Source organism: Theropithecus gelada, chromosome 4, assembly GCF_003255815.1.
Source record: "Theropithecus gelada isolate Dixy chromosome 4, Tgel_1.0, whole genome shotgun sequence".
In the NCBI taxonomy this organism is placed as follows: domain Eukaryota; kingdom Metazoa; phylum Chordata; class Mammalia; order Primates; family Cercopithecidae; genus Theropithecus; species Theropithecus gelada.
Genome location: NC_037671.1, coordinates 166876770 through 166904224, shown reverse-complemented (window position 1 = coordinate 166904224; position 27455 = coordinate 166876770). Strand labels below are relative to the sequence as shown.

At 35.5% G+C, this 27455-nt stretch overlaps 1 protein-coding gene across 2 annotated transcripts in view; it reads left to right on the top strand.

Annotated features, from left to right (window-relative positions):
- The window catches only part of NMBR (neuromedin B receptor), a 74864-nt gene extending 61269 nt beyond the window's left edge, over nucleotides 1–13595 (top strand). For both annotated transcript variants that reach the window (XM_025382069.1, XM_025382067.1), the window contains 2 exons: nucleotides 8902–9250; nucleotides 12018–13595. In XM_025382069.1, coding sequence (XP_025237854.1) covers nucleotides 8924–9250; nucleotides 12018–12419 — 729 coding nt within the window. In that variant the 5' untranslated portion in view covers nucleotides 8902–8923 and the 3' untranslated portion in view covers nucleotides 12420–13595. The remainder of the gene's footprint in view (nucleotides 1–8901; nucleotides 9251–12017) is intronic.
- The last annotated feature ends 13860 nt before the right edge of the window (nucleotides 13596–27455 follow it).

The following is a 27455-nucleotide window of genomic DNA, read 5'->3' as shown; positions in this document are numbered from 1 at the left end:
TGTCTGCTTAATATTAGGGAAATATTTAATTTTGATTTTTTTTCAAGTAGGAGGAGAACTTACTTACATTTATTAACTGAATTTTACTATTTTGTAGAAGTAAAACCAATTACATTAATAAATATTCTTTAAGCAGATGACTTCTCACTTTCTTCTTAATACCTGAAGCTAAGAGACTTTTTTTTTTCCCCCACAGATAGGTACCCAAAATACATCTTTGATATTAAATCTGCTTTTCACATATGTTAAGGGTGTGAAGTGTCTTTTTGCAGATCAACTAGTTCAACTTTGTCATTTTTCAGATGTGCATATTGAGGCCCAGGGAATGTAATTTCTAATGGAAGACAAGGGAGGAAAATCCAAGTCTCCTGACTCCAGGTCCATTTAAGCAGAAGGGAATGTTTGGATAGGGGTGAGGGAAAATGCAAAGTTAGCTATCTTTACATGGAGCTGTGCTTTAATTGCCTCAGTGGGAGTGGAGGACTGACTTAAACTATTTAGATAAACAATTAACTTGGATAATTAAGTTGGTATTCACTCTCCTCTTTAATTTACATATTCAATTGCTAATGAAAAATGAATCTGTATCTGAATTTCCTGGTATTTGCAACAATACTGGAATATTACTTTGGCATTGAAGAGTTAATCTTCATTGAGGGAAACACGACATTCAACAGAGACTTGAGAAACTGAAAGTGATTCACTTTCTTGAAAACCACACTCCTGGAAATTTAGGTGCTTTTTGTATAAATTATGTACCTAATTTTGTTTATGTGGCAGCATTTCTATTATCTTTTAAAATGTTTTCTCTGAATTCCAAAGCAAAAACATGACTAGTTTAGCTGCCCCTCTTTATGCAATCTTATTTTACCTAGAAAGTTTAAAAAACCTACTTAATGATTAGAATAAATCTTAATGATTAGCAACCACAATAGTTTAAATTACTATCATTATGCTTTCATTTTAAAGACATGGCATTGGTAATAAGACCCAGGGTTGGAGTTTATTTCACACTAGGTTTTACAATCTATTGTCATGGCGACACATGACGATTTACACAGGTAAATTTGCCCTGGCCAAGATCAGAGAAAAATAATAATCCTCATATATTTACTGACTTTTTCTGTTTCATTTGTGTGTCGTATACTCCATGAATACAGAATGAATAATTTAGTAATAATGATAAGGAAAAGTGAGATGCCTCTTCTACTTGGTCTGTAGGCTACACTTGTCTACGAGTGTGTTCAGGAAATATAAACTAGGAAACCTGAGTAACTGTTGATGAAGTTATGCAATATTTTCCATGATTCACTTAACATGGGTTGGAAATGGTTTGTTATATATTGTCTACACTTCTGTTTTTCTTCTAGAGCATAGCAATCAGTAGTTGATTAGTACTTGATAACCTCTTACATTTCTTGTGGATGTGGAATCAATTGTAGGATTAATTGCACTTAGCACAGTGCTATTTTTGTGTGTGTGTGATTTTTCAATCCTCACAACGCTGTGAGATAGGCACTATTATTTTTAAATTAAAAACTTTAAAGCTAAGAAAACTGAGATTAAAAATTCAGTACCATTTTTATGATCACACAGCTAGCCATCATGGTGCCAACATGTTTGAACGCCATTTAAAGTCTGAACACTTCACCATTAATCCACATTATTACAATTCTGGGTGTAAGAAATTACTAATAGTATTTTTTATTTACCTGCGGACTTAAAAGTTCAGTTTAAAACAAAGCACCCAAACATAAAAAAAAAAAAAAAAAAGAGTACAGGAGCTGATTCATGAGATTTATTACAGTGAAAAAGCATCATAAAATGTAACTGCAAAATAAAAAAGTGCCCTGAATTCAAAATTAAGTAGTAGTTCCAAAAATAAAACTATAATAAACAAATAAACAAAACTCTGTTATTAGAGTCTTTAAACAATAAATTCAATTATTTGTATATGTATCCTGTCTTCATACATGGCCTAAGTGTCTTTGCCTAATAAAGTAACAGTAGAGAGTTAAAAAATAGAGATCACAGTACATAGTAAAAATCAGGAAGATAATTAGATTTCAGAAAGCATATTCTAACGTGAAGCGGATACTCTTATTCTATACTTCAGTGATGTCAGATGTCAGTATCATTAGATTGCAGAGACTAAAATGAAAAACACAAATATTTTGAATCCACCTCGAGGCCTAAATCACTTTGTTTGATAAGGCCAAAGGGTGGTCAGATGACACTGGTATCTGTGTTTATTATTATATTTTACTTTTTTGAGACAGAATCTTGCTCTGTCGCTCAGGCTGGAGTGTAGGGGCATGATCTTGGCTCACTGCAACCTCTGCCTCCTGGGTTCAAGCAAATCTCCTGCCTCAGCCTCCCGAGTAGCTGATACTACAGGTGCACACCATTACACCTGGCTAATTTTTGTATTTTTAGTAGAGATAGGGTTTCACCATGTTGGCCAGGCTGGTCTCGAACTGCTGACCTCAAGTGATCTGCCTCCCTCGGCCTCTCAAAGTGTTGGGATTACAGGTGTGAGCCACCGCGCCTGACTGGTGTCTGTGATTATTAATCCTTGACTTTCCATACTCCTCCAAGGAGTTTCAGCAGACACATCCCTAGGCAACAGCATTTGTGCCCACTGCAGTCGTGCCTCACAGGCACATCATCATAACCAGTATGGCTGGAGGAGAGACAGTGCATGGTATGAAGTGGTGATAGTGGTGATCTTAATTTATTATCATTTTTTACTGTTATCTTGATAGACATTTTTCTTACAATTTTGAAAATGTACATTGTTTGCTTGTTTACATAAAGTAGTTGATTAAAAGTATTTCTATATTTTATGTTGTATGATGTTTCTAACAGTTTTATACATACACACATACACACAAACACACACACATTCCCACCTTCCACCGTGGAGTATTGGGACGTGTGTGCTGTGACATCAGGTTGGTGGCGCCCCATAAGCCATATTTACTTATGGTTGGTGTTATAGTGATCTCCTCTATCTATGAGTAGCTATATTTCCAAATTTGGAATGTTATTTATTTGATTCTTGAAGACCTTTTGGCCTCTGATGGCACATTATTAAAATGCTAATAACTCTTAGGAATGGAGTTTTCCTTTTTCCTTCATAGGAAAAATTCTCACAGATTCCTAGTGCTAAACTGTAAACTTTATAATTTCATGTATTAACGAATATAAAATTAGATATCAATTCTTTATTCTGGCTTCTTATATGCTAACCAAAATGCACTTATAAATTAAATTTTAAAATACAAATTATAAAAACTATAAAAAATAAACTAATATTAGTTTAATGTATTGGGTGACATTTTTTTCTGATATCAAATAGCCAATGTTGGATTAAATGTAAAAATAATATTTTACCAAATCTGATTAAATTTCTATTGTATTAATAATTATTAATAAAAAATCAAAGTTTTTATGCGCTGGTTAGGATAATCAGATTTTATTCCATAACTAGGTCAGTAGACAAATTCTTGAATCATTAATATTATTTTTATATTATTTCAATGCAAACAGACATTCTATTGAGTGTAATTATTTGTTAAGATACTGAAATAGATTGGATACAGGCCCTGGGTCTAACACTCCCTAGGATTCATAGGACTTTTCCATCAGTCTTCATCCAGTGGTGGGAGGGCATGCTGTTAACTGTTTGCTGCTTTCTCATCAAAACTCCTAACTGAAGCTCAGGTTCAGGTTAACCAGCTGCCCCTGACTGGAGATGATGTTTTCTCCTTTGCTCCATAGCCCTTGCCTCTCAGTCTCTTAATTGGTAGTGAGATTGGCACCAAGAGTGTGCTTCTAACTCTTTAGAAGAATAGTTCACATTCACCCTATAATACTAGAGTGATGACTTGTTTATGTTAAACTTAGTTTTGTTCAACTTTGTATTACTCACATTGCTATAAAGAACTACCTGAAATTGGGTAACTTATAAAGAAAAGAGGTTTAATTGACTCACAGTTCCACAGGCTGTACAGGAGGCATGCCTGGGGAGGCCTCAGGAGACTTAGAATCATGACAGAAGGGTGAAGGGGTAGCAAACATGTCTCCACATGGTAGCAGGAGAGAAAGAGCTAAGGGGGAAGTGCTACAAACTTTCAAACAACCAGATCTCACGAGAACTCATTTACTACCACGAGAACAGAAAAGGGAAATTTGCCCCCATGATCCAGTCACCTCCCATCAGGTCCCTCTGTCAACACTGGGGATTACAATTCTACATGAGATTTGGGTGGGGATACAGAGCCAAACCATATCAAACTTGTGACAGGAGAATTTAAGGCAGCTTAAAAATAAAGATACAAACAACACACCGCAGGACTAAAAAGGGAGGAAATCAAGGGTGGGGAAAAGAAAAGTTGGAAAATATAAAATGATCCATACTTTCACAAAATGCGAGTCATAGGTTTTTCTGAGAGCTTTCTAGTTGCCTTTTCAAAAAGAAAAAATTGCTTTCCATAACAAATGCTCTGTTGTTATTTTTATATAACCATAGAAACAGAATCCATTGTAGTTTCTGCACATAATTTATTAGTTTTTAATTTGAATTTACAGGGCTTATTGTTGAATAAAGGTTATTATATTTGACTCGAATAAATTAGATATCTTTTACTCATTGATCTTGAACACTTCTAGTTTATCTCTTTCTTTTATACTTAGAAGTAATTTCACACACTGAATTAGAAAGGCACTGTATAATTCTCACAAGATTCATAATATTGCCATAATTTATATGTTGCTTATAGCTTTTGAAGATTATCCATCTATCTTGATCTGAAACTTTTGGGGCACACTACAAATAAGGAGGGATTGCATCAGACTTGGGTTTATGGTTCCTGGGTGCTAACCATGTATCCGTTACATCCAAATGTTTTAGTTGGAGAAAAATGATAAAACAGCACAAAACTCATGGCCATAAGGTGGTGTTTTCCTTATTTGCAAAATAAGATTCATGTCTTCCTCATGATGTGACATATCATAATTAAAGAGCAGGCATCTGATTCTTCAAATACTTAATTTCTGCTGGATTCTGGATACTATCCATTCTTTTGCTGAATGTGCACCCATTGCACTGGACAGCCTTGCTGGAAGCCTGTGGCAAAGATGCTCACTGTTGCACACAACTCTCTTAAAACATGGTTTCTAAACCCAGCTTATCATCAGAATCACCTGGAAATCTTAGTATGCAGAATCCCACACTTCACATTCTAGGGACTCTGCATTAGTAAGTCTACAGAGAAGCCTAATCATATTCTCTCTCTCTCTCTCTCTCTCTCTCTTTTTTTTTACTTCTCTAGATTTTTCTGAATATTGATGCATTTTAGGCATCACTGGATTAGACTCAGTCTCCATTTGTCATCGCCATTCCCACTTCAACATAATACCCAACAACTCCTACCACAATTGCTCCTAACAAGGATCTCCTTGTTGCCCAGCCTATAGTTTCAACCATTTATTGAGACCCTATGGACTCTATTGGCCAGGCCAGGCATTGTGTTATGTATTAGAGATATAACAGTGAGCAAGACCTTTCTCTTATTATACAGTTTACACTCAGACTTTTTGTGGACCTATTCCTTGCCTGATAGATGAAAGTTTAATAAAAAAAGAAAGAAAGAAAGAAATTTTGGGTAGCGTCATTAGAAAGATTAGTGTAGATGGAGATTTTTGAGATGCTATGATGACTCTATAAGAGCTAAAAAAGATCCCATTTTTATTAGGTATTTTGTTTCATGATTAAATGTAATTATCTCTTTACATTAAAATTTAAACTATGCAGATGTTACAAACGAGATCAAAAATAAGAATTGATGAAGAAATCTATTTGTTTATTGAGATTTAATACATGAATAGTGATTATTTTTCTCTTTATATGCCTTTTGATCAAAATTCTCTAGTATTTAGTTTTCAGTTAGGGATATCCTCCTGAGACCATCTGTAAGGGAAAATATACCTTTTTACACATACCTCCTATGCTAATATACACAGTGAAACACTTTTTATGCTAAGAAATTCTTTTCCTCACATTTCTATAAATATTTGAAGGAAGCATGATAAAACATGCCCACATTAATTTGCACTATCTCATTTTAATTTTTGCTTTTTAATTCTAAGATACACACAATTGGTATACAACATTTTCTTCAACAATCGTAAGCTATGTCTCAGTACTAATAACATTTTGGTAAGTGTTTATAGTATTTTCAACTATAATTCTGTTTTTGTAGGATTTTCAATTCTGCCCTTTTATTCAAATGTGTATCATTTAGAGACTATCACTGGGGTCTATCCTTTTCTTGCAGGAGGTGGCTCATAATCCTCCTTGTTGGAAAGGCCAACATTTCTGCTAGGTTTCTTGCTTTCCTTAAACCAAGATTTTTGCATCCGTTTCTAGCAATCTTGTCAAAATGAGAGATTTATTGTTTTAATTTCTATTTAAAATTTCTCTATATCTTTTATGGTTATAATGCCTGTTTGGTATGAATGTTTATGTTGGCCAAAATTCATATGTTGAAATCCTGCTCCTCAAGATGATGGCATTAAGAGGTGGGCCTTTGGGAGATGATTAGGTAATGAGAGTGGGGCCCGCGTGAATGGGTTTCACACCCTTATAAAAGACTCCAAAGAGACCCTTGACCTTTCCACCATTTGAATAAGCAGCAAGAAGATCCATCTATGTAAAAAAAAGGGGGACCCTCACCAGACACTGAATCTCTCAATGCCTTTATGTTAGATTTCCTAGTCTTGAGAATTGTGACAAATTTCTGTTGTTTATAAGCTGCCCAGTGTATGGTACTTTATTAGAGCAGCCCAAGTAAACTACGACAGTACCTCTACAATAGTACATGTGCTTAGATATGAGGTAGAGAAGTGACATTTTCTTCTCCTTTTTAAATATGTGGAGGAAAGTTCAGAATACCCTTCACAGTTTTTGATAATCTAGAAAGAAGGCTTGATCTTTTTGTAGTGATAACCTCTCTGCCCTTTCCTTGTCTTCTTCCACAGAAAAAAGAAATTGCAATCAGTTTTTTGGTACTTTCCTCTTAAATATGAATTGTCAGTCAATAATAATGCAAATTTATTGGGAGAGATTACAGTACAAAGAGATCAAACAAACAAACAAATCTGGAACTAGGCTGGAAAGAGATTAAATGTTTATTTCTATATTAGTTTTATAGATACATAGCAAGAGCTGGTTGCAGTAGCTCATACCTATAACCCCAGCACTTTGGGAGGCTTAAGTGGGCAGATCACTTGAGCCCAGGAGGAGTTTGAGACCAGCCTGAGCAGCATAGCAAAACCTTGTCTCTACAAAAATACAACAATTAGCAAGGCTTGGTGGCACATGCCTGTAGTCCTAGCTACTTGGGAGGCTAAGGTGGGAGGATTGCTTGAACCTGGGAGGTGGAGGGTGCAGTGAGCTGAGATCAGGCAACTGCACTCCAGCCTGGGTGACAGAGTGAGACTCTGTCATAAAAAAAAAAAAAGATATATGGCAAGAATGTGCACATATAACATAGGAATAGGACACTATAAAAAAATTTGAAAACATAAAAAAACTTATAGGAACTTATATCAACAAAAGATGATAGAAATTTTAAAATTCAGAAAAAATGATGGAAAGTAAAGCTTACAGAATATCTTAGAAATTAAAATCAAGAAGAAGGTGAAGTTCTGCTTGATAAATGTGATTTTCCAAAAAATGTCAGAGATTGGGTAATAATTCAGATTTGTCTAACTAAAATCATGTGGTACTGCATCTTATTTGCTAGGTATATTATCATTTGAAATACTTTAAAGAGAAATATAAAAAATTCGAGTTTTACATACCATTTTGAATTATTTGCATCATCATTGCCTTACTCAATGTGTGTGTTTGAGTTAGCTGCAGAAAGTTTTGGATTGTTTACTGTGTCCTGGAGTGTGATTCCTTTATCACTAGTACATTGCTGGTATATTGTCATTAATATTTTAGGTTAGAGGAGAAAATAACTTTATGGGATCTTGACATGAAATAAATTTGAGCTATAAAGACAAAATATTGTTCTGCTTTCAAGTTTTTCAGTCCTTATTATTGGATTATGGAGAAAATCCCAATCTAGATTAGTCTTTTATTTATTTTATTTTGTCAAAATACAGTATGACCAATCTAGATTAGTTTCTAAAATTCATTAATGTCTTTAGAAAAAGAGTGAAAGGGTTCACACTCAGAAGTTATGGGAAAGTATCAAGGAAGGATTGAATAACATTATTTTGTGAACATCTTATATTTTGGTATTCAATATATTATGATAGATGTAACATATATAGATTTAGAAGAATTTAAGAGGTAAACAAATGTCCAGGATTTTGGAAATGAAATAACTAGGATTTAGGAAATGCCAATTTAAAATATTTTTCTCTCCCTTCCTGTTTTCTGTGCTAATAAGTAGTGGAATGACTTGTAGACTGAGAGGCACCAGGAATCTTAGGTCTTACATACACTTTTAAGCAGCCAGGGAATAAATAAATTTGAGCTACAAAGACAGAATATTGTTGGCATCTCTCTTACTAAGCAGGATGTCTTTCTCTTCATTTTCCTTCCTTCCTTCCTTCCTTCCTTCCTTCCTTCCTTCCTTCCTTCCTTCCTTCCTTCCTTCCTTCCTTCCTTTCCTTCCTTCCTTCCTTCCTTCCCTTTTTCCTTTCCTTTCCTTTCCTTTCCTTTCCTTTCCTTTCCTTTCCTTTTCTCTTTCTCTCTTTCTTTCTTTCCTTCTTTGCTTCTTTTCCTTTCTTCCTTTCTTTTTCTTTCTTTCTTTTCTTTCTTTCTCTTTTCTCTTTCCTTTCTTTCTTTCTGGAATAACTTGAGATGTATCATTTTCCCAGGTACAGAGCCATCGTTAACCCCATGGACATGCAGACGTCAGGGGCAGTGCTGTGGACCTGTGTGAAGGCCATGGGTATCTGGGTGGTCTCCGTGTTGTTGGCAGTTCCCGAAGCAGTGTTTTCAGAAGTGGCACGCATCAGTAGCTTGGATAATAGCAGCTTCACAGCATGTATCCCCTACCCTCAAACAGATGAATTACATCCAAAGATTCATTCAGTACTCATTTTCTTGGTCTATTTCCTCACACCACTTGCTATTATTAGCATTTATTATTATCATATTGCAAAGACCTTAATTAAGAGTGCACACAATCTTCCTGGAGAATACAATGAACATACCAAAAAACAGGTAAGCTTGGTAGGTGTGGGTTGGTGGTGTGCTGGTCAGAACAAGTAACTGCTATTATTGTTTTATTTTGTGGGTTTTTAATCCTATGACTGATGATTACAGAGTTGGGCCTTCACAGGCCTTAAGTAGAAGGGATATGTGGGGAACTCTAATATATGGTCATATCAGAGCCCCGCAAAGGCCCACTTAGGTTCAGTTTATCATTTATCTGGATCTGTGATAAGACCTGACATTCCACCATTAGAAATTAATGTATTGAAAGACCTGTTTTACATGCAGAATTTTATGTAACAAACAACATAATAAACCAGAAAAATTTCACATATGAGCACACATTAATTTAATTCTTGTTTCTTCTCCCATTAACCCACTAAGGATGGCAGGGAGTATAGAAGAAGGATGCACCAGGAAAGGACTATAGGACACTGCCTGGAATCTGGGGATGGGATTTGGGTGGAAGTCAGAATGAGAGATGAGGAGAATAGCAGCAGTAGCAGAAAAGGAACCCAAAGGTGCAATCCAAAGGTGGGCTGGTGTTGAAGCAATATGTGACCCAACTCAAAGTTGTAACTTTCCCTACAAAGATAATATGCTCATTTAAAAATTACATCATGAACCTTATGTACTTTTTCTTTCTTCAAGAATATGCACTACTAATTTAAGGTAAAAATCAACTGTGTTAATACACAAAGAGACAGAAATAGTGTTCTTGTGAGAAAGAGTGTCTGGTTACACATTTGTGTACAGCTAGAAAAGAACTTCTAATGGGTTTTGCAGGTACAGAGTAGTTACTGATGCTTGTTTCCAAATTAAAAGCAAAGAAATTGAATCACAGATCATTTAAAATTTACTGGAACATAGATGGAGCATTAGGCTGGGGCTTTGGGTATGTTAGCAGCAGCAGAAACTAGTAAAGATTTCTTGCATGGAAGGTAACCTTTATGAATTGGTGGCCATCAGCATCAAAGATCAACATCAGCTTTAAAGACTTAAAAAATCACCCAATTATGAAGGCATTGATAAATTCACAGATTTTACCTAAATATTTGGCGTCAGTCAGGCAATGTATTCAGATCATTGTCTCACTGTGCTTTCTATTTTATATAATCAGTTATTTTATCTGAGCCCTGTGATCCAATCTGTATCTCAGTTAGGTATTTGAGTATTTGCTTTTGGTTTCTAAAGTTGAGTTTTTCTCATATACACAGCCCTTGCTTCACTTTTGAATTTTTTAATGGCCTTGGCCTGTCTGCCTTGTTTTCGTGAATTTCCCTATTGGGACCCATAAACTCTGGCAGGGCAACTGGGTCTTGACATCTGCTAAGAAATAATCTCAATGCCAACAGCCTGCCTGTGCACTTGAATCTCCAAGTATAGACCACTGTGACATTCTTGCACTCATCTTCCACCTGCAAGGGATGACACTGCTTAGAAAGATAAATTTCACATTTGATTTTCTTAGGATTGATTGTTGGGTCGCGTAACTTATGCCACTGGGATCCATGTGGAATATCACATTCTGCTTCCTGGCCTGGGTTCCTCTTCAGTTCCACCTTTCTCTGCTTCCTCCATCACCCCTGTACTGCTACCTACCATTAGATGTGTTCCAATCCCAAACCTTTCCAGTCTTCTTTGGAATATTCTAGTTGACGACCAATAGTATTCACTCAGAAGATATTATGATACCTACAACGAATGTCTTTCAATAAATTAGTATTCCACTTTCATATTGCCTTAATTAAATATTTAAACAAATTAGACAGATATAAGCTACCCCTTGAACTACTGAAGTTAGGAAATCGCTTTTAGATTAAAAAATATTGATGCCCAATCTTTGAATTTTGTTTATTTATTACATTTCTGAGTACCCTCTTAGAAACAGTAAACATAATATGTAAATTTTATGGAGAAGGAAAATTTATTTTTATTTGTAAATGTGACAATACAGTAATGTTTACAGGACTCACAGTTATATCAGATGCTTTTGATTTGTGTAAGTCAGGAGTTTAAATCTCAAGTTGCTTTGTTTTCCTATGGAGTGGTAGTTTTAAAAAGTCAAGCTGGCAGGGCGCGGTGGCTCACACCTGTAATCCCAGCACTTTGGGCGGCTGAGGCGGGCAGATCACAACGTCAGGAAATCGAGACCATCCTGGCTAACAAGGTGAAACCCCATCTCTACTAAAAATACAAAAAATTAGCTGGGCGTGGTGGCCGGCGCCTGTAGTCCCAGCTACTCGGGAGGCTGAGGCAGCAGAATGGCTTGAACCCGGGAGGCGGAGCTTGCAGTGAGCGGAGGAGATCCCTCCACGGCACTCTAGCCTGGGCGACAGGGCGAGACTCTGTCTCAAAAAAAAAAAAAAAAGAAAAAAAAAAAAGGGTCAAGGCCTGCCTCATTAGAATATATTCTGTGATTTATTCATTTAGTGGATTTAATACAAACAGAAATGATTTATATTTATGTTACACACAATGAGGCATTAAGCAAAAAGAAAATAAATAAATAATATGAAGACATAGCATTTATTAATTTACCACCTAGTTTTGTATAAGCTGTCAAATATTTTTTAATGCAAATAATGTAGAGACCAAAATAAACTTTCTCAAACTGTTAAAATCCATTACCATTTTGGTGAGGAAAATAAATAATTTATGTATTTTGGATGTATTATCATGCTGTAAATTTTGCTCTTTCCCGACTTGATAAAGTTGGGATGTGGCTGATTCCATTTTCACTTTAACCAATGGGATTAATTTCTTACATTTGCAGATGGAAACACGGAAACGCCTGGCTAAAATTGTGCTTGTCTTTGTGGGCTGCTTCATCTTCTGTTGGTTCCCAAACCACATCCTTTACATGTATCGGTCTTTCAACTATAATGAGATTGATCCATCTCTAGGCCACATGATTGTCACCTTAGTTGCCCGGGTTCTCAGTTTTTGCAATTCTTGTGTCAACCCATTTGCTCTTTACCTACTCAGTGAAAGCTTCAGGAGGCATTTCAACAGCCAACTCTGCTGTGGGAGGAAGTCCTATCAGGAGAGTGGAATCAGCTACCTACTCAGCTCTTCAGCAGTGCCTATGACATCTCTGAAAAGCAATGCTAAGAACATGGTGACCAATTCTGTTTTACTAAATGGGCACAGCATGAAGCAGGAAATGGCACTGTGATTTTGGCCATTCAACTCACTACCTGGAGAGAACTTAGTAACTGTTAAAATTCCTATTCAGCAGATCAGAACTAAATAATTATCCTATTCTTGCTGTTGCTTAGCTAATTTATTAGGCAATTGCATGATTGACTCAGAAAATGCAAGACATTTTTTCTCTACACTAGACTTTATTTTTTTCTCTTTTCATTTCCTAATCATTAGAATAGGAGAAAAGACTTTAAATTACTACATATAATACATATATGTGTGTATATATATGTATTTGCACACACATACACACATGTACATTATATGTATTTCACGTTAAAAATGATCCCCAAACCAATGCAATATGTATAATTTAACATTGCTTTAGTATTTAGGCTGTTGCTAAAGCCAATTCTAGCATATTTCTCTTAGGGTTCATTTTATCTCGAAACATGAAATAAATTTCTATATTGACTCAATGATTCAGTGAAGGTAATATTCAAACTCCTATTATTTGAAATACAAGTCAGATTGTCCTGGTGAATTTCATTCAATTCACAACTATTGCATGTATGTGTGTATGTATATATATATATATATATGCATATATGTACACACACACCCACACACATCCTTCATTTGAAGAAAATAAAAAATTCAAAGGTGGAGCTTAATCACATCAGTATTTATTGTGATTCTGTGATTAATCATAATTTATAGAAATAATTCATGTCTGTAACTTGTATGTGATTAACAGATATAATGAAATTAATATTATGAATTATAAAATAGGTATGATATCAATATGATTTACATTATGAATGTAAAATAGGTATGATATGAATATGATTTATATTATGAATGTAAAATAGGTATCATATGTCTCAAATTGCAAAACTACAACTCACAAGTTTGCATGGCCATCTTAGTATATTGCTAAATCCTTGAATATTTGGACGATTTTGTATAGATGTGATAAGATTTGTATAATTCCGGTGAGTTCAACCATTTACTCATCCTCTCTTGCAATATCCAACTGACAAGTATGTGGGATCACACTTAGGCAGTTTTTTTCTGCTTTTCCTGCATGATACCACAGTTTTCTCTGAATGAATGTGTTTTTTTTTTTAGGAAAATGCAAATGTATTGCTTGCATTTTAAAAACTACCATTTTAAAAGCATGTATCAATAAATCTAATATTTAAATAAATATATTTCATACTATTTCTTTTTCCAGAATTGAGAAGACTCTATTAGTATACTAAGCTTTTCCTTAAACACCCACAACTCATGATATTTAAGATATAACATATTCAATTGTATATAACAATTAGAATAAATACAAATTAAAATATTTGATAATAATAATGATAGTGAACACTAATCAAGTGTTTTCTATGTTATAGGCATAGTCCTAAAGCTTTACATGTACTATCTAATTTAGTCATCAATGTAATCACTGAGGTGAACAAGAGAAGGATCTAATTTTGGCAAGGTATGAAGTTATGCAATTTTGGGTAAGGTATTTTTATTTGAAAGAGTACATGATTTTGAAAATTTTGCAGAAACAACAGATCATGTGAGACCCCTGAACTTAGGCTTTGTTAATTTCATTGTAAATTTACCTCTGAAGAAGGTCTTGTTATTATCTCTATAGATGAGGAAATTGAGGTTCAGAGATATTAAATAACTTAAAAATATGGAGCTTTTGTTTTTGGAGATCCAGTCAACACTTAGTAGCTCTGTTAACAAAGTAAGCAGGTAGAGGATTATCTGTGCAAATTATTACTTTTTAAAAATTTTAGATTCAGAGGGTACATGTGTAGGCTTGTTACATCAGTATATTGCATAATTCTGGCTTTGGGCTCATAATGATGTCATCACCCGAGTAGTGAACATAGTACCCATTAGGTAGATTTCAACCCTTGTCCACCTCCCTCCCCACTGTTGGAGTCCCCAGTGTCTGTTTTTCCCATGGTTGTGTTCGTGTGTACCCAGTGTTGAGTTCCCACTTGTAAGTGAGAACATGAATTATTTGGTTTTCTGTTTCTGCATTAATTTGCTTAAGATAATGGCCCCAGCTGCATCCATGTTGCTACAAAAGGATATTATTTCATTTTTTTTTCATGGCTATGTAGTATTCTATGGTGTATATGCACCACATTGTCATTAGTCCACCATTGATGGGTACCTGGGTTGATTCTATGTCTTTGTTATTGTGAACATTGTTGTGATAAACGTATGATTGCAGGTATCTTTTTGTTAGAACAATTTATTTTCCATTAGCTATATTCCTAGTAATACGATTACAGTGTCAAGTAGCAATTTTATTTTCAGTTCTTTGGGAAATCTGTAAACTTCTTTCCATAGTGGCTGAACTAATTTGCATTCCCAACAATAGTCTATAAGTGTTTCCTTTCTCTGCAACGTCTCTGACATATTATGTTCTGACTTTTTAAATACCAGCCATTATGACTGGTGTGAGATGGTATCTCATTATGGTTTTGATTTGCCTCTCTCTGATGATTAGTGATGTTGAACATTTTCTCATGTTTGTTGGTTACCTGTATGTCTTCTTTTGATAAATGTCTGTTCATGTCTTTGCCCACTTTTTTAATGGGGTTATTTGTTTTTTTCTTATTGATTTGTTTTAAGTTCCTTACAGATTCTGCATATTAGTTTTATTAGTCTGTTTTCACACTGCTGATAAAGATATATCTGAGACTGGACAATTTACAAAAGAAAGAGGTTTAATGGACTGAGAATTCCACGTAGCTGGGGATGCCTCACAATCACGTGTAAAGTGAAAGACACATCTCACATAGTGGCAGATGAGAAGAGAACTCATGCGGGGAAACTCCCCCTTATAAAACCAACAGGTCTCATGACACTTACTCACTACCACGAGAACAGCATGGGAAAGATCTGCCCTCAAGATTCAATTACTTCCCACCAGGTCCCTCCCGTGGCATGTGGGAATTCAAGATAAGATTTTGGTGGGGACACAGCCAAACCATATCATTCTGCCCCAGGCCCTCCCAAATCTCATGTCCTCACATTTCAAAACCAATCATGTCTTCCCAACAGTCCCCCAGAATCTTAACTCATTTCAGCATTAATTCAAAAGTCCACAGTCCAAAGTCTCATCAGAGACAAGGCGAGTGCCTTCTGCCTATGAGCCTGTAAAATTAAACGTAAGTTAGTTACTTCCTGGATACAGTGGGGAGACAGGAATTGGGTAAATACAGCTATTCCAGATGGGAGAAATTGACCAAAACAAAGTGGTGGGCTACAGACCCCATGCAAGTCCAAAATCCAGCAGAGCAGTCAAAACTTAGAGCAGTCAAAACTTAAAGCTCCAAGATGATCCCTTTTGACTCCATGTCTCCCATCCAGGTCATGCTGATGTCAGAGGTGTGCTCCCACAGCCTTGGGCAGCTCTGCCTCTGTGGCTTTGCAGAGTATAGCCCTCTACTGGCTGCTTTCATGGGCTGGTGTTGACTATCTGTGGCTTTTCCAGGAGCATGTTGCAAGCTATTGGTAGATCTACCATTCTGGAGTCTGGAGGATGGTGTCCCTCTTCTCACAGCTCCACTAGGTGGTGCTCAAGTAGGGACTCTGTGTGGGGCTCTGACCCCACTTTTCCCTTCTGCACTGCCCTAGCAGAAGTTCTCCATGAGGGTCTCACCCCTGCAGCAAATTTTTGCCTGGGCATCCAGGCATATCCATACATCCTCTGAAGTCTAGGTGGAGGTTCCCAAACCTCAGTTCTTGACTTCTGTGCATCTGCAGGCTCAACACGACGTGGAAGCTGCCAAGGCTTTAGGCTCCCACTCTCTGAAGCAATAGTCTGAACTGTACTTTGGCCCCTTTTAATCATGGCTGGAGCATCTAGGATGCAGGGCACCAAGTCCCTAGACTGTGCACAGCAGAGGGACCCTCGGCCTGGCCCACAAAACCATTTTTTCCTCCTAAGCCTCTGGCATGTGATGGTAAGGGCTGCTGCAAAGTTCTCTAATATGCCCTGGGAACATTTTGCCCATTGTCTTGGTGACACATTTGGCTCCTTGTTACCTATGCAAATTTCTGCTGCCAGCTTGAATTTCTCCTCAGAAAATGGGATTATCTATTCTATCACATTGTCAGGCTGCATATTTTCCAAATGTTTATGCTCTGTTTCCCTTTTAAAACTGAATGCCTTTAACAGCACCCAAGTCACCTCTTGAATGCTTTGCTGTTTAGAAATTTCTTCCACCAGATACCCTAAATCATCTCTCTCAAATTCAAAGTTCCACAAATCTCTAGGGCAGGGGCAAAATGCCAGCAGTCTCTTTGCTAAAATATAACAAGAGTCACCTTTGCTCCAGTTCCCAACTAGTTTCTTATCTCCATCTGAGACCACCTCAGCCTGGATTTCATTGTTCCTATATATCATGATCAGCATTTTTGTCAAAGCCATTCAGCAAGTCTCTAGGGAGTTTCAAACTTTCCCACATTTCCCTGTTTTCTTCTGAGCCCTCCAAACTATTCCAACCTCTGCCTGTTACCCAGTTCCAAAGATGCTTCCACATTTTCAGGTGTCTTTTCAGCACTACCCCACTCAACTGGTACCAATTTACTGTATTAATCCATTTTCACATGGCTGATAAAGAAATACTCAAGACTGGGCAATCTGCAAAAGAAAGAGGTTTAATGGACTTATAATTCCATTGGCCGATGAGTCCTCACAATCATGTGGAAGGTAAAAGGCATGTCTCAAATGGTGGCAGACAAAAGAAGAGAGCTTGTGCAGGGAAATTACCCCTTATGAAACCATCGGATGTCATGAGACTTATTCACTATCATGTGAACAGCATGGAAAAGACCTGCCCCCATGATTCAATTTCCTCTCACCGTGTACCTCCCACAACACATGGGAATTCTAGATGAGATTTGGGTGGGACACAGTCAAACCATATTATTCCTTTGCTTTGCAAACTATCACATACCCACACACACACAGTATGATGTTGAGTTCATATTAAAATTAGATTTTAAACTTCTGCATTTGTTGAATTTTACATATATTCGTATACACTTGTTTTACACTTTTATTTTTATAAATATTTATATTTGTTTCTGGGTATTTGAAGATTTCATTGTTCTTATTATCAAATCATAATATTTGGATGTGGTGGCTCATGCCTGTAGTCCCAGCACTTTGGGAGGCTGAGATGGGCAGATAACGAGGTCAGAAGATCGAGACCATCCTGGCCAACACAGTGAAAGCCTGTCTCTACAAAAATGCAAAAAAAAAAAAAAAAAAAAAAAAAAAATTAGCCCAACGTGGTGGCGCACAAATATAGTCCCAGCTACTTGGGAGGCTGAGGCAGGGGAATCGCTTAATCCCAGAGTTGGAGGTCGCAGTGAGCTGAGATTGCACCACTGCACTCCAGCCTGGCAACAGAGTGAGACTCTGTCTCAAAACTAACAATAATAATAATATTAAAAGAAATAAATCTCACATTTATTTATGAAATCACACTACAGAAGTAAATCAAACTGATGATGCCTATAAGTCAGAAGTAGAACAAAAATGCTAAACATCTGTTAAAATAAGCATATATACATTGAAATAGCCTTTTGAAAAATGTAATTAATTTATTGATTTTTGTAACTCAATCTAGTAATATCTTAATTCAAGAAAATATTTCAGAAAACGTGTAATGTGGTAATATCTGCCATAACAAAGATAAATATCCATAAAATATTATTTGTAATGTAGATACAAGATATATATGCCCTTTCATGTGAATCTCCTCTTTAAACCAGGAGTTGTTAAAAAATACAAAAAAAAAAGGGATCCTTGGAATACTTTTTAAAAAATTATTATTATACTTTAAGTTCTAGGGTACATGTGCACAACGTGCAGATTTTTTACATATGTATACATGTGCCATGTTGGTGTGCTGCACCCATTAACTCATCATTTACATTAGGTATATCTCCCAATGCTATCCCTCCCCCCTCCCCGCTCCCCACAATAGGCCCTGGTATGTGATGTTCCCCTTCCTCTGTCCAAGTGATCTCATTGTTCAATTCACACCTATGAGTGAGAACATGCAGCATCTGGTTTTCTGTTCTTGCAATAGTTTGCTGAGAATGATGGTTTCCAGCTGCATCCATGTCCCTACAAAGGACACGAACTCATCTTTTTTTATGGCTGCATAGTATTCCATGGTGTATATGTGCCACATTTTCTTAATCCAGTCTATTACTGATGGACATTTGGGTTGATTCTAAGTCTTTGCTATTGTGAACAGTGCCACAATAAACATACATGTGCATGTGTCTTTATAGCAGCATAATTTATAATCCTTTGGGTATATACCCAGTAATGGGATGGCTGGGTCAAATGGTATTTCTAGTTCTAGATCCTTGAGGAATCGCCACACTGTTTTCCACAATGGTTGAGCTAGTTTACAGTCCCATCAACAGTGTAGAAGTGCTCCTATTTCTCCACAACCTTTCCAGCACCTGTTGTTTCCTGATTTTTTAATGATTGCCATTCTAACTGGTGTGAGATGGTATCTCATTGTGGTTTTAATTTCCAAATTAAAATGTTGGAATACTTTGAATCAGAGACTGCTAACTGTGAATCATGGCATTTGTAAAATGGATTAATAACATTGTAGAATTAAATTACGTAACACTTGTAAGGTACTTACTCAATGTCTGAAGTAAGTATTCAGTGAATATAGCATTTATCATTATATTTTAAAGTTATTGTCCCTCGTGTAACAAAGTAATAATAAACATTGATTAAACGTATCCTGTGTAGCAGACCCTGTGCTATATTATTTTATAGTGATGCATCGTAATAGCTTATAAGGCAGAAGCTATTCTGGTTTCCATCCTGTGTTTGAGGCAGATAAGGAAGGAAGAACTTGCTGTTGAACTCTTATCTGTTTGATTTTAAATTCATATATTTTATCTATAGTCAATACTTTCAGGAGTCTGGAATTCAGGTAATTCATTGAAACACAGGAGTATGCATGTCAACATTTTCCTCACTGAAATACAGAGGTTACCTGACAATGGAGGACAAAAAAGAATGGTTCTCTCAGTTTGCCTTTGTCTTTCCTAGGGAAACATAGCAGCTTAAATTCTGGGTCATGTGAATATCGTTATAGAAATAAATTTCATATGTAAAAAGGTGGGAGCGTAGTTTTTGCTCCTAAATTTCTTTCCTCCTTTTGCACATGCTATATTAAAAAAGGAGGAAGAGAATAAAAATTAATGGAACATTTTGGATATTGAAACGTATTTCATTTGACTATTTGCTTGTTAGAACAAGTTTTAAATGTTTATACGATCCTATACAGCTTTAAGTGGGTTAAATTTACATTTTGAGTAAGTATGTATTTCCATGTATTAATATTTTATTACTGGCTTCATTGCTCACTCAGAAAATATTTACACAAAGTTTCTGAGAAATGAAATGTTCCAACCATTAGGCTTCTCTTAAGAAAGAGTAAGCATGTGTATTTCAACTTTGAGTAAATTTTTATATATATATATGTATGTATGTATGTTTTTCTTAGACTTTTTCAAAACAAATGGAAAAGGTGTGAGCAAATAAGTCAGCTTTCGTGTAGAAAGTCATTTTTGTAAAGCCATAAGAGAGTAAAAAGAAGAGTGCAAAAGAATGTCTTGTTGTAAGTGCATCTTTAAGTGATCATTAGAGAAAACATTACATATACATTGCATTTTATAACATTTCATTTTCTAAATTATTTTGCCAAGTTATTCTAAGTGCTCCATTTTTTTCCCCCATATGTTGTATCTTACTGCAATTTCAAACAGGACACGTTCTTACATACAGAGCCAAGTTTTAATCTGTGGTGGGCAATTTGTGTTGGAAATGGTATACAGCAAAACTTAACCAAGATTTCATTTCTGGGAACTAACTCTCCTTTTGGGCAAGAATGAGATAATAATTACTCATTATTCTTCATGGTGGATGAAAAATGTAAATTTAACCCACTTAGGAACCTAAAACGTATGTTACAAAATATTTAATGATACTTAACAGAACTATTTAAAGGGGAAATTTGTAAACATTTGAGGTATTTGGGTATTGTAGATAATCAAATATGAAAAAAACAAGCATAAGAATCTTCAAATTGTTTTTTTCATATGCTGATAAAATTTAATGAGAAACATGGGCATCTTAAAACTTCTAGTTTTCTGCTGGGTGTTAGAAATCTATCTATTTGCTTCTCATGTGTGGTGTTCTGTTAGATTCTTCAAGCAAAAAAGTGTAAGAAAGCTCTCAGCAATATAATCTTCATTAAATGGTGATGGGAAAGCTGAATATCCATATGCAGAAGAATGAAACTAGATTCTCACTGCATATAAAAATCAAATATCTCTCACCATATAAAAAAATCAAATAAAAATGGGTTACAGACTTAAATGTAAGACCTCAAACTATGTAACTACTACAAGAAAACATTGGGGAAACTCTAGGACATTGGAGTGGGCAAAGATTTCTTGAGTAATACCCCATAAGCACAAGCAACCAAAGCAAAAGTGGACAAATGGTATCACATCAAGTTAAAAAGTTTCTGCACAGCAAAGGATACAATCCACAAAATGAAGAGGCAGCCCACAGAATAGGAGAAAATATTTGCAAACTACTCATCTGACAAGATATTAATAACCAGAATATATAAGGAGCTCAAACAACTCCAGAGGAAAAAAAAATAGAAATCTGATTAAAAATGAGCAAAAGATATGAATAGACATTTCTCAAAGGAAGACATACAAATGGCAAACAGGCATATGAAAAGGTGCTCAACGTCAATGATCATCAGAGAAATGTAAATCAAAACTGCAATGAGGTATCATCTCACCCCAGCTAAAATGGCTTATATACAAAAGACAGGCAAATGCTGGCAAGAATGTGGAGAAAAGGGAACCCTGGTACACTGTTGGTGGGAATGTAAATTAGCACAACTAGTATGGAAAATAGTTTGGAGGGTCCTCAAAAAACTAAAACTAGACCTACTATATGATTCAGCAATCCCACTTCTTGGTAGATACCCTAAAGAAAGACAATCAGTATGTTGAAGAGATCTCTACTCTGTCATGTTTATTGCAGCACTGTTCACAACAACTAAGATTTGGAAGCAACCTAAGTGTCCATCAACAGATGAAACGGATAAACAAAATGTGGTACAGGTACACAATGGAGTACTATTCAGACTTACAAAAGAATGAAATTCTGTCATTTCTAACAACATGGGTGGAACTGGAGGTCATTATGTTACATGAAATAAGTCGCGCACAGAAAGACAAACTTCACATGTTCTCACTTTTCTGTGGGAGTTAAAAGTTAAAATATTTGAACTCATGGAGTTAGAGAGTAGAATAGTTGGTTACCAGAGACTGGGAAGGGTAGTGGAAGGGGAAGGGGAAGTGAGGATGGTTAATAGGTACAAAATAAAATTAGAATGAAAGAGATCTGTTATTTGAGAGCATTACAGGGTGACTACAGCCAATGATAACTTATTGTACATTTAAAAATGACTAAAAGAGTATAATCAGATTGTTCGTAAAACAAAGAAAGGATAAATGCTTGAGGTGATAGACACCACATATACCCTGATGTGATTATTAAGCATGGTATGATTATATCATACTATCTCATGTATCCCATAAATATATACTCCTAATATATACCCACAAAAATTAAAAATAAAAATAGAATAATTTTCTTTTATTTGAACACAAGTTTTTGAAATTTAAAAATTCAGGTGTATTTCGATTCAGTGACATACCATCCTATCCTAGAATTATTTAGAGCATTAATGTTATTGTCTCAACCATATTAATGCCAATTAGATTTCTAAAGTATGCATGAGAACAGTTTGCCAAAGAATTGAGCCTTTGGTTCTAAGATGGCAGCTCTTCTTTTATAGTATGTTTTTCAAGGTGATGGTGGTAGAGGAATGGCAGCTTGAAGTACGTATGAGGGAAAACAATACCATAAATAATAAACAAACCCATGTTGTGATTGTTACAATTTTTAAAACTAACATGATTTTAGTTTTTTTTCTGTTTTTAATTAATACTCATTCCATTATTTTAAATCTTAAATAATTAGATTTTATAAGTATGGGACTTGATGATAAATGTCTTTAAATCTTTGACTTAATATTTGGCAACATATGGATTGTAGAATTGTGTGAAATTGTGGAATTAATAATTGTATTTGATATATTGGCATTGCTGTCTCCTCTTATTTTAAAGAAATAATAAGTTTAATTCAAATAAAATTGGAAGCAATTCCAACAGGATTTTTTCCCCCTGTCTATCTCAGAATCATGTTTTCCTTTTCATCCTAAAATTTATGAAATGAATATGCTTGAATTTATTTTGACATTGTGCCTTTTAATGAGTTAATCCTCACTGATAAAACAGAAGTTATTGATTGCACTTATTCTATTTATTTAAATCACATGTAATTAATTTTGTATTTCTTAATTTAATAAATAAAAAATCTTAGTGTAGCATGAATAATTTTTTCTTGTAATAAACATTAGTTTATAAACATTAGTTTATAAAACTTCATTACGGGCATATAATCTGAGAAGTACCTACAAAAAATTGTATTTGAATGTAAATTTTTATTTGTTTACAAACAGGAGAAAAGTCACATTTAGGAAACTCGAAATCTGCAAAGATTAGAGAGAAATGAAATAAAGTTGAAGTTGCTCTTTTCAGACACAAATGTTTTGAATGAAAAAATCTTGGGTTTGATTTCAACTGCATATTTTATGAAAACAGAAAATCTTGCCCTTTCAGCATACTTTTTTGAGAGAGTTTTTAATTCAATGTGTGACATGTACTCAGCTTCAATAGTTTAATTGATGTATCATGTTTTGTCGAGTATAGGGATTACTTGCATGATTTTATGTTGATGTAACTGTCTTCTGAAATGATTAAAAAAGATATTTCTTGGAGCATATTTTTAAAAATTATTATAGGATTTAATAAATATTAGTATACTCACTCTCAAGCTATTCTAATAGAAAGGCTGCAAAAGTGGTGACAAATGTTTAAGTGTCTTAACTCAAGTTTCATAATGTAATTATTGCTTCGCAAAGTGAAAGATGGGTCTGGAATCTTGAAGCAAAAATTGCTGCACTTGATTGATCTTTAAAGACAATATTTCATTCCTTTTTGCACACATACTTTATGGTAGGATAGCATACTTGTTCTCTAGAGACTTAAAAACAATAGTATTTTGATGGAGTGTCAAAACACTTGCATAGAAAACAAAATATTCACATATCATCTGTTTCTTAATATTTGGTGTTTATATGAAACCACTATATGATTATTTGAAACTTTCATCTTATCTGAATATTTTCTTGTTGATGCAGGTTAAAATCTCCTATTAGATCCTAGTGGCTAGGTTAAATACAAATAAATTATTTTATTAGTATAAGTTTTATATTCTTTTCTTAATTGAGTCAGTTACCTCAAAGTATACGAAATCAATTTTTTTCTTAATGTCTCTGTCACTTGCTAATCATCCTTAAAGAAAAATAAAGAATACATTTTAAAAAATCTAAATAATTAAGATTCTGTATGTAAGATCTCTTAGGAATAAGAATAACCACTACAAATAATCAGTGATGCTTTTGTAAACCTGCTAATTAGATATAGAAGGTAAGAGACAAAAACGAGAACAGGTATATCAAAGAAATTGCCTCTCTATATATAATTCCTTGTGAAAAGGCAGAAATTGGCTTTTTTAAGCAAAAAAAAAAAAAAAGTCATAGAGTAAAAAAATCAGAAATGTAACTAATAAGAGCTTATTTTATTGGGTGTTTTTCTTTATCAGGGAAGTATATGCAAAATGTTATATATGATAGCTTTTATATATTTCAAAGAGCATTCTCTTGCTTTAGTATAGACTGTTAGCTGTCTTTGATGCATTCTTTTATGAAGGTTCTAGAGAACTTTAGAAACTGCTGTTTATCATTGCAGTCACTAGGTTGTTTCATAAAATGACTCACAACTTATGAAACAAATAAAGGAGACACTGTTTTCTGTTTTTATTTGTAGTGAAGACTTTGAAGAGGAACATAAGACTTAAGTAGAATTAACCAACTAGAGATGAGTTGTGTTTGGGTCTTTCAAAGTCAGTGTATAAACTAAGGGAGTCCAACGGAAGTGCACTCACCATCAGTCATTACTAAGACAACGGTGATAGGATTGAACTCTTTTTCATGGTGTTGGTATGTTTAGCATCAACTAATTAATCATTTGAAGTCTCAAAGCTATGCTGAAATATGTTCCAGTGTCCTGAGCTGAACAGTTCAAGTCTTTGGGAGTAAGGAAAGGAAGATTTCCACTAAAGGGTAAGAAAATAGAAGAGAAAAAATGGGTTGCGGTTGTTGAGTTATTGTAACACTCATTTTCAAATTATAGCTCAGAGGCCAATTTGCCCAAGAGGCAAGGGGCAAGGATGTTGGGTGGAGCCTTGAAGAGGGCACAACTATGCTTCAGACCTGCAAATTCCTCTGTCTACTGGGACATCTGCTCTGAATATTTCAGTCATCTCAAAGCTAATGTGTCTACAGCTAACTCATTGTTCTCAAACTTGATCCTTTCTTCTGTATTTTAGTAAATGTCATAACTTCTACCCTTTACTGAAGGAACATAAGCTCAGTTCAGGAGTGTCATTTTTAGTTCCTCATTTTCTGCCCCTCCACATCTAATTTATCAGCAAGTCCTATTGATTGACTCTACTTCCAAAGTATGTGTATCCTGAGATTTTCACTATCTCTTCATTGCCATGGTTGTCACACACAAGTGACCTATTTTTTTGCCTAGATTAATGCAACAACTTTTTAACTAATCTCCCTGCTTTCACCCAGTCCCAAACTAAATCCACATTCCACCCTGCAAACAAAAATCATGATAAGCCTAAATTAGAGCACGTCACATTTTTGCTTCTCAATACACTTAGAATAAAGTGAAAGCTGTTTGTTTAGTCTACATATTTTGATTCCTGACTCTCTTTTCAAATTCATTTCCCACTTAGCTTACTGGACTGCAGTCTCACCAGCACTCTTTTGTATTCCTTAAGCACATAAAAAGTTCCCAGTTCCATGCCTTTGCACTTGTGTCTTGTGTCTATAGCTCTCTTTGCTCAGATATTCACATGACTAACTCTTGCGAAAAAGGCTATCCATGATCAATCTATAGTAGCACTCTCACATCAGTTGTAAAACATATATGTGTATTTTATTAAGACAAGGTCTAATTCTGTTACCCAGGCTAGAGTGCAGTGGTGTGATCTTGACTCAGTCCAGCCTTGACCTCCCCAGGCTCAGGTGATCGTCAGACCTCAGCTTCCTGCGTACCTGGGACTACAGGTGCATGCCATCCCTCTTGGCTAATTTTTGTAATTTTTGTAGAGACAGGGTTTCACCATATTGCACAGTCTGGACTCAAACTCCTGGGCTCAAGTTATCTACCCACTTTGGCTTCCCAAAATGCTAGGATTACAGGTGTGGGCCACTGCGCCCAACCAGATTATTTCATCATATTATTTTGCCCTGATTTATGTACTTATAGCACTTATCTTGTCTCTTCACTTACTTGTATGGTCTTTCTCCTTCATCTTAAATATAAATCCTTAAGAGCAGGGACTTGTCTGTGTATACTATATCCCCAAGGCTTAAGTAGTTCCTGGAATGTAGTTTAAAGTAGTTGGTGCTCACCAAGTAATTGTAAGTGTTATAAAGTGTTGACTTTTACACTGTTGGTGGGACTGTAAACTAGTTCAACCATTGTGGAAAACAGTGTGGCAATTCCTCAAAGATCTAGAATTAGAAATACCATTTGACCCAGCCATCCTATTACTGGGGATATACCCAAAGGATCATAAATCATGCTGCTATAAAGACACATGCACACGTATGCTTATTGTGGCATTATTCATGGTAGCAAATACTTGGAACCAACCCAAATGTCCATCAATGATAGACTGGGTTAAGAAAATGTGACACATATACACCATGGGATACTGTGCAGCCATAAAAAAGGATGAGTTCGTGTCCTTTGTAGGGACATGGATGCAGCTGGAAACCATCGTTCTCAGCAAACTATCGCAAGAACAGAAAACCAAACTCCGCATGTTCTCACTCATAGGTGGGAACTGAATAATGAGAACACTTGGACAGAGGAAGGGGAACATCACATACCAGGGACTGTCATGGGGTGGGGGGAGGGGGGGGAGGGATAGCATTAGGAGATAAACCTAATGTAAATGACGAGTTAATGGGTGCAGCACACCTACATGTCACATGTATACCTATATAACAAACCTGCACGTTGTGCACATGTACCCTAGAACTTAAAGTATAATTTAAAAAAAAAGTGTTGAGTGGTACTGGGTTGGGAGATAAAGAGAGAACCTGAAAATAAAAGATGGAAACGTTTTGTGGAATGTCTCAAGGGATTATTCTACAACCTTCTTTCTTACCTGATGTAAAACAGAAGCACTTCTTTTGAATAGAAATTAGATTTAATTGATCCAATTCTATGAAGTATTGAGTTTATCATTGTTTTATACCCTGCCTATATCCTCTTCAGTACTATGCAGATATAAACATGGATTCCTCCAGGTCAGGAATCCATAGAATTTGACAGATTTGTTTTATTGGCCTCTCAAAGCTTAAAGTTTCTTAGAATATATCATTTGGATGATATCTTTTAGGAGAAACAATAAGGGCATAAAGTGCAACTGGAACCTTTGTCCTGAAAGCCACATGAGAAGCTTGTGCCTTTAGATTTGCCTTATTCTTAAATACTTTGTGGTTTATAGTGAGAAGAAAGCTCACAGTTGCTCATCAGGAAGCAACTTTTTATGCCCCTGAAAATCCTTTGTGTAGGTTAAAGCAGTCACTTTATGATGTGGGAATCATGCTTCCCCTGAAGCTGGAAGGCAATCCAGATTCCCATTATACCTGCATGAAGGTTCCCTTCCCTTTCTGTGGATTTA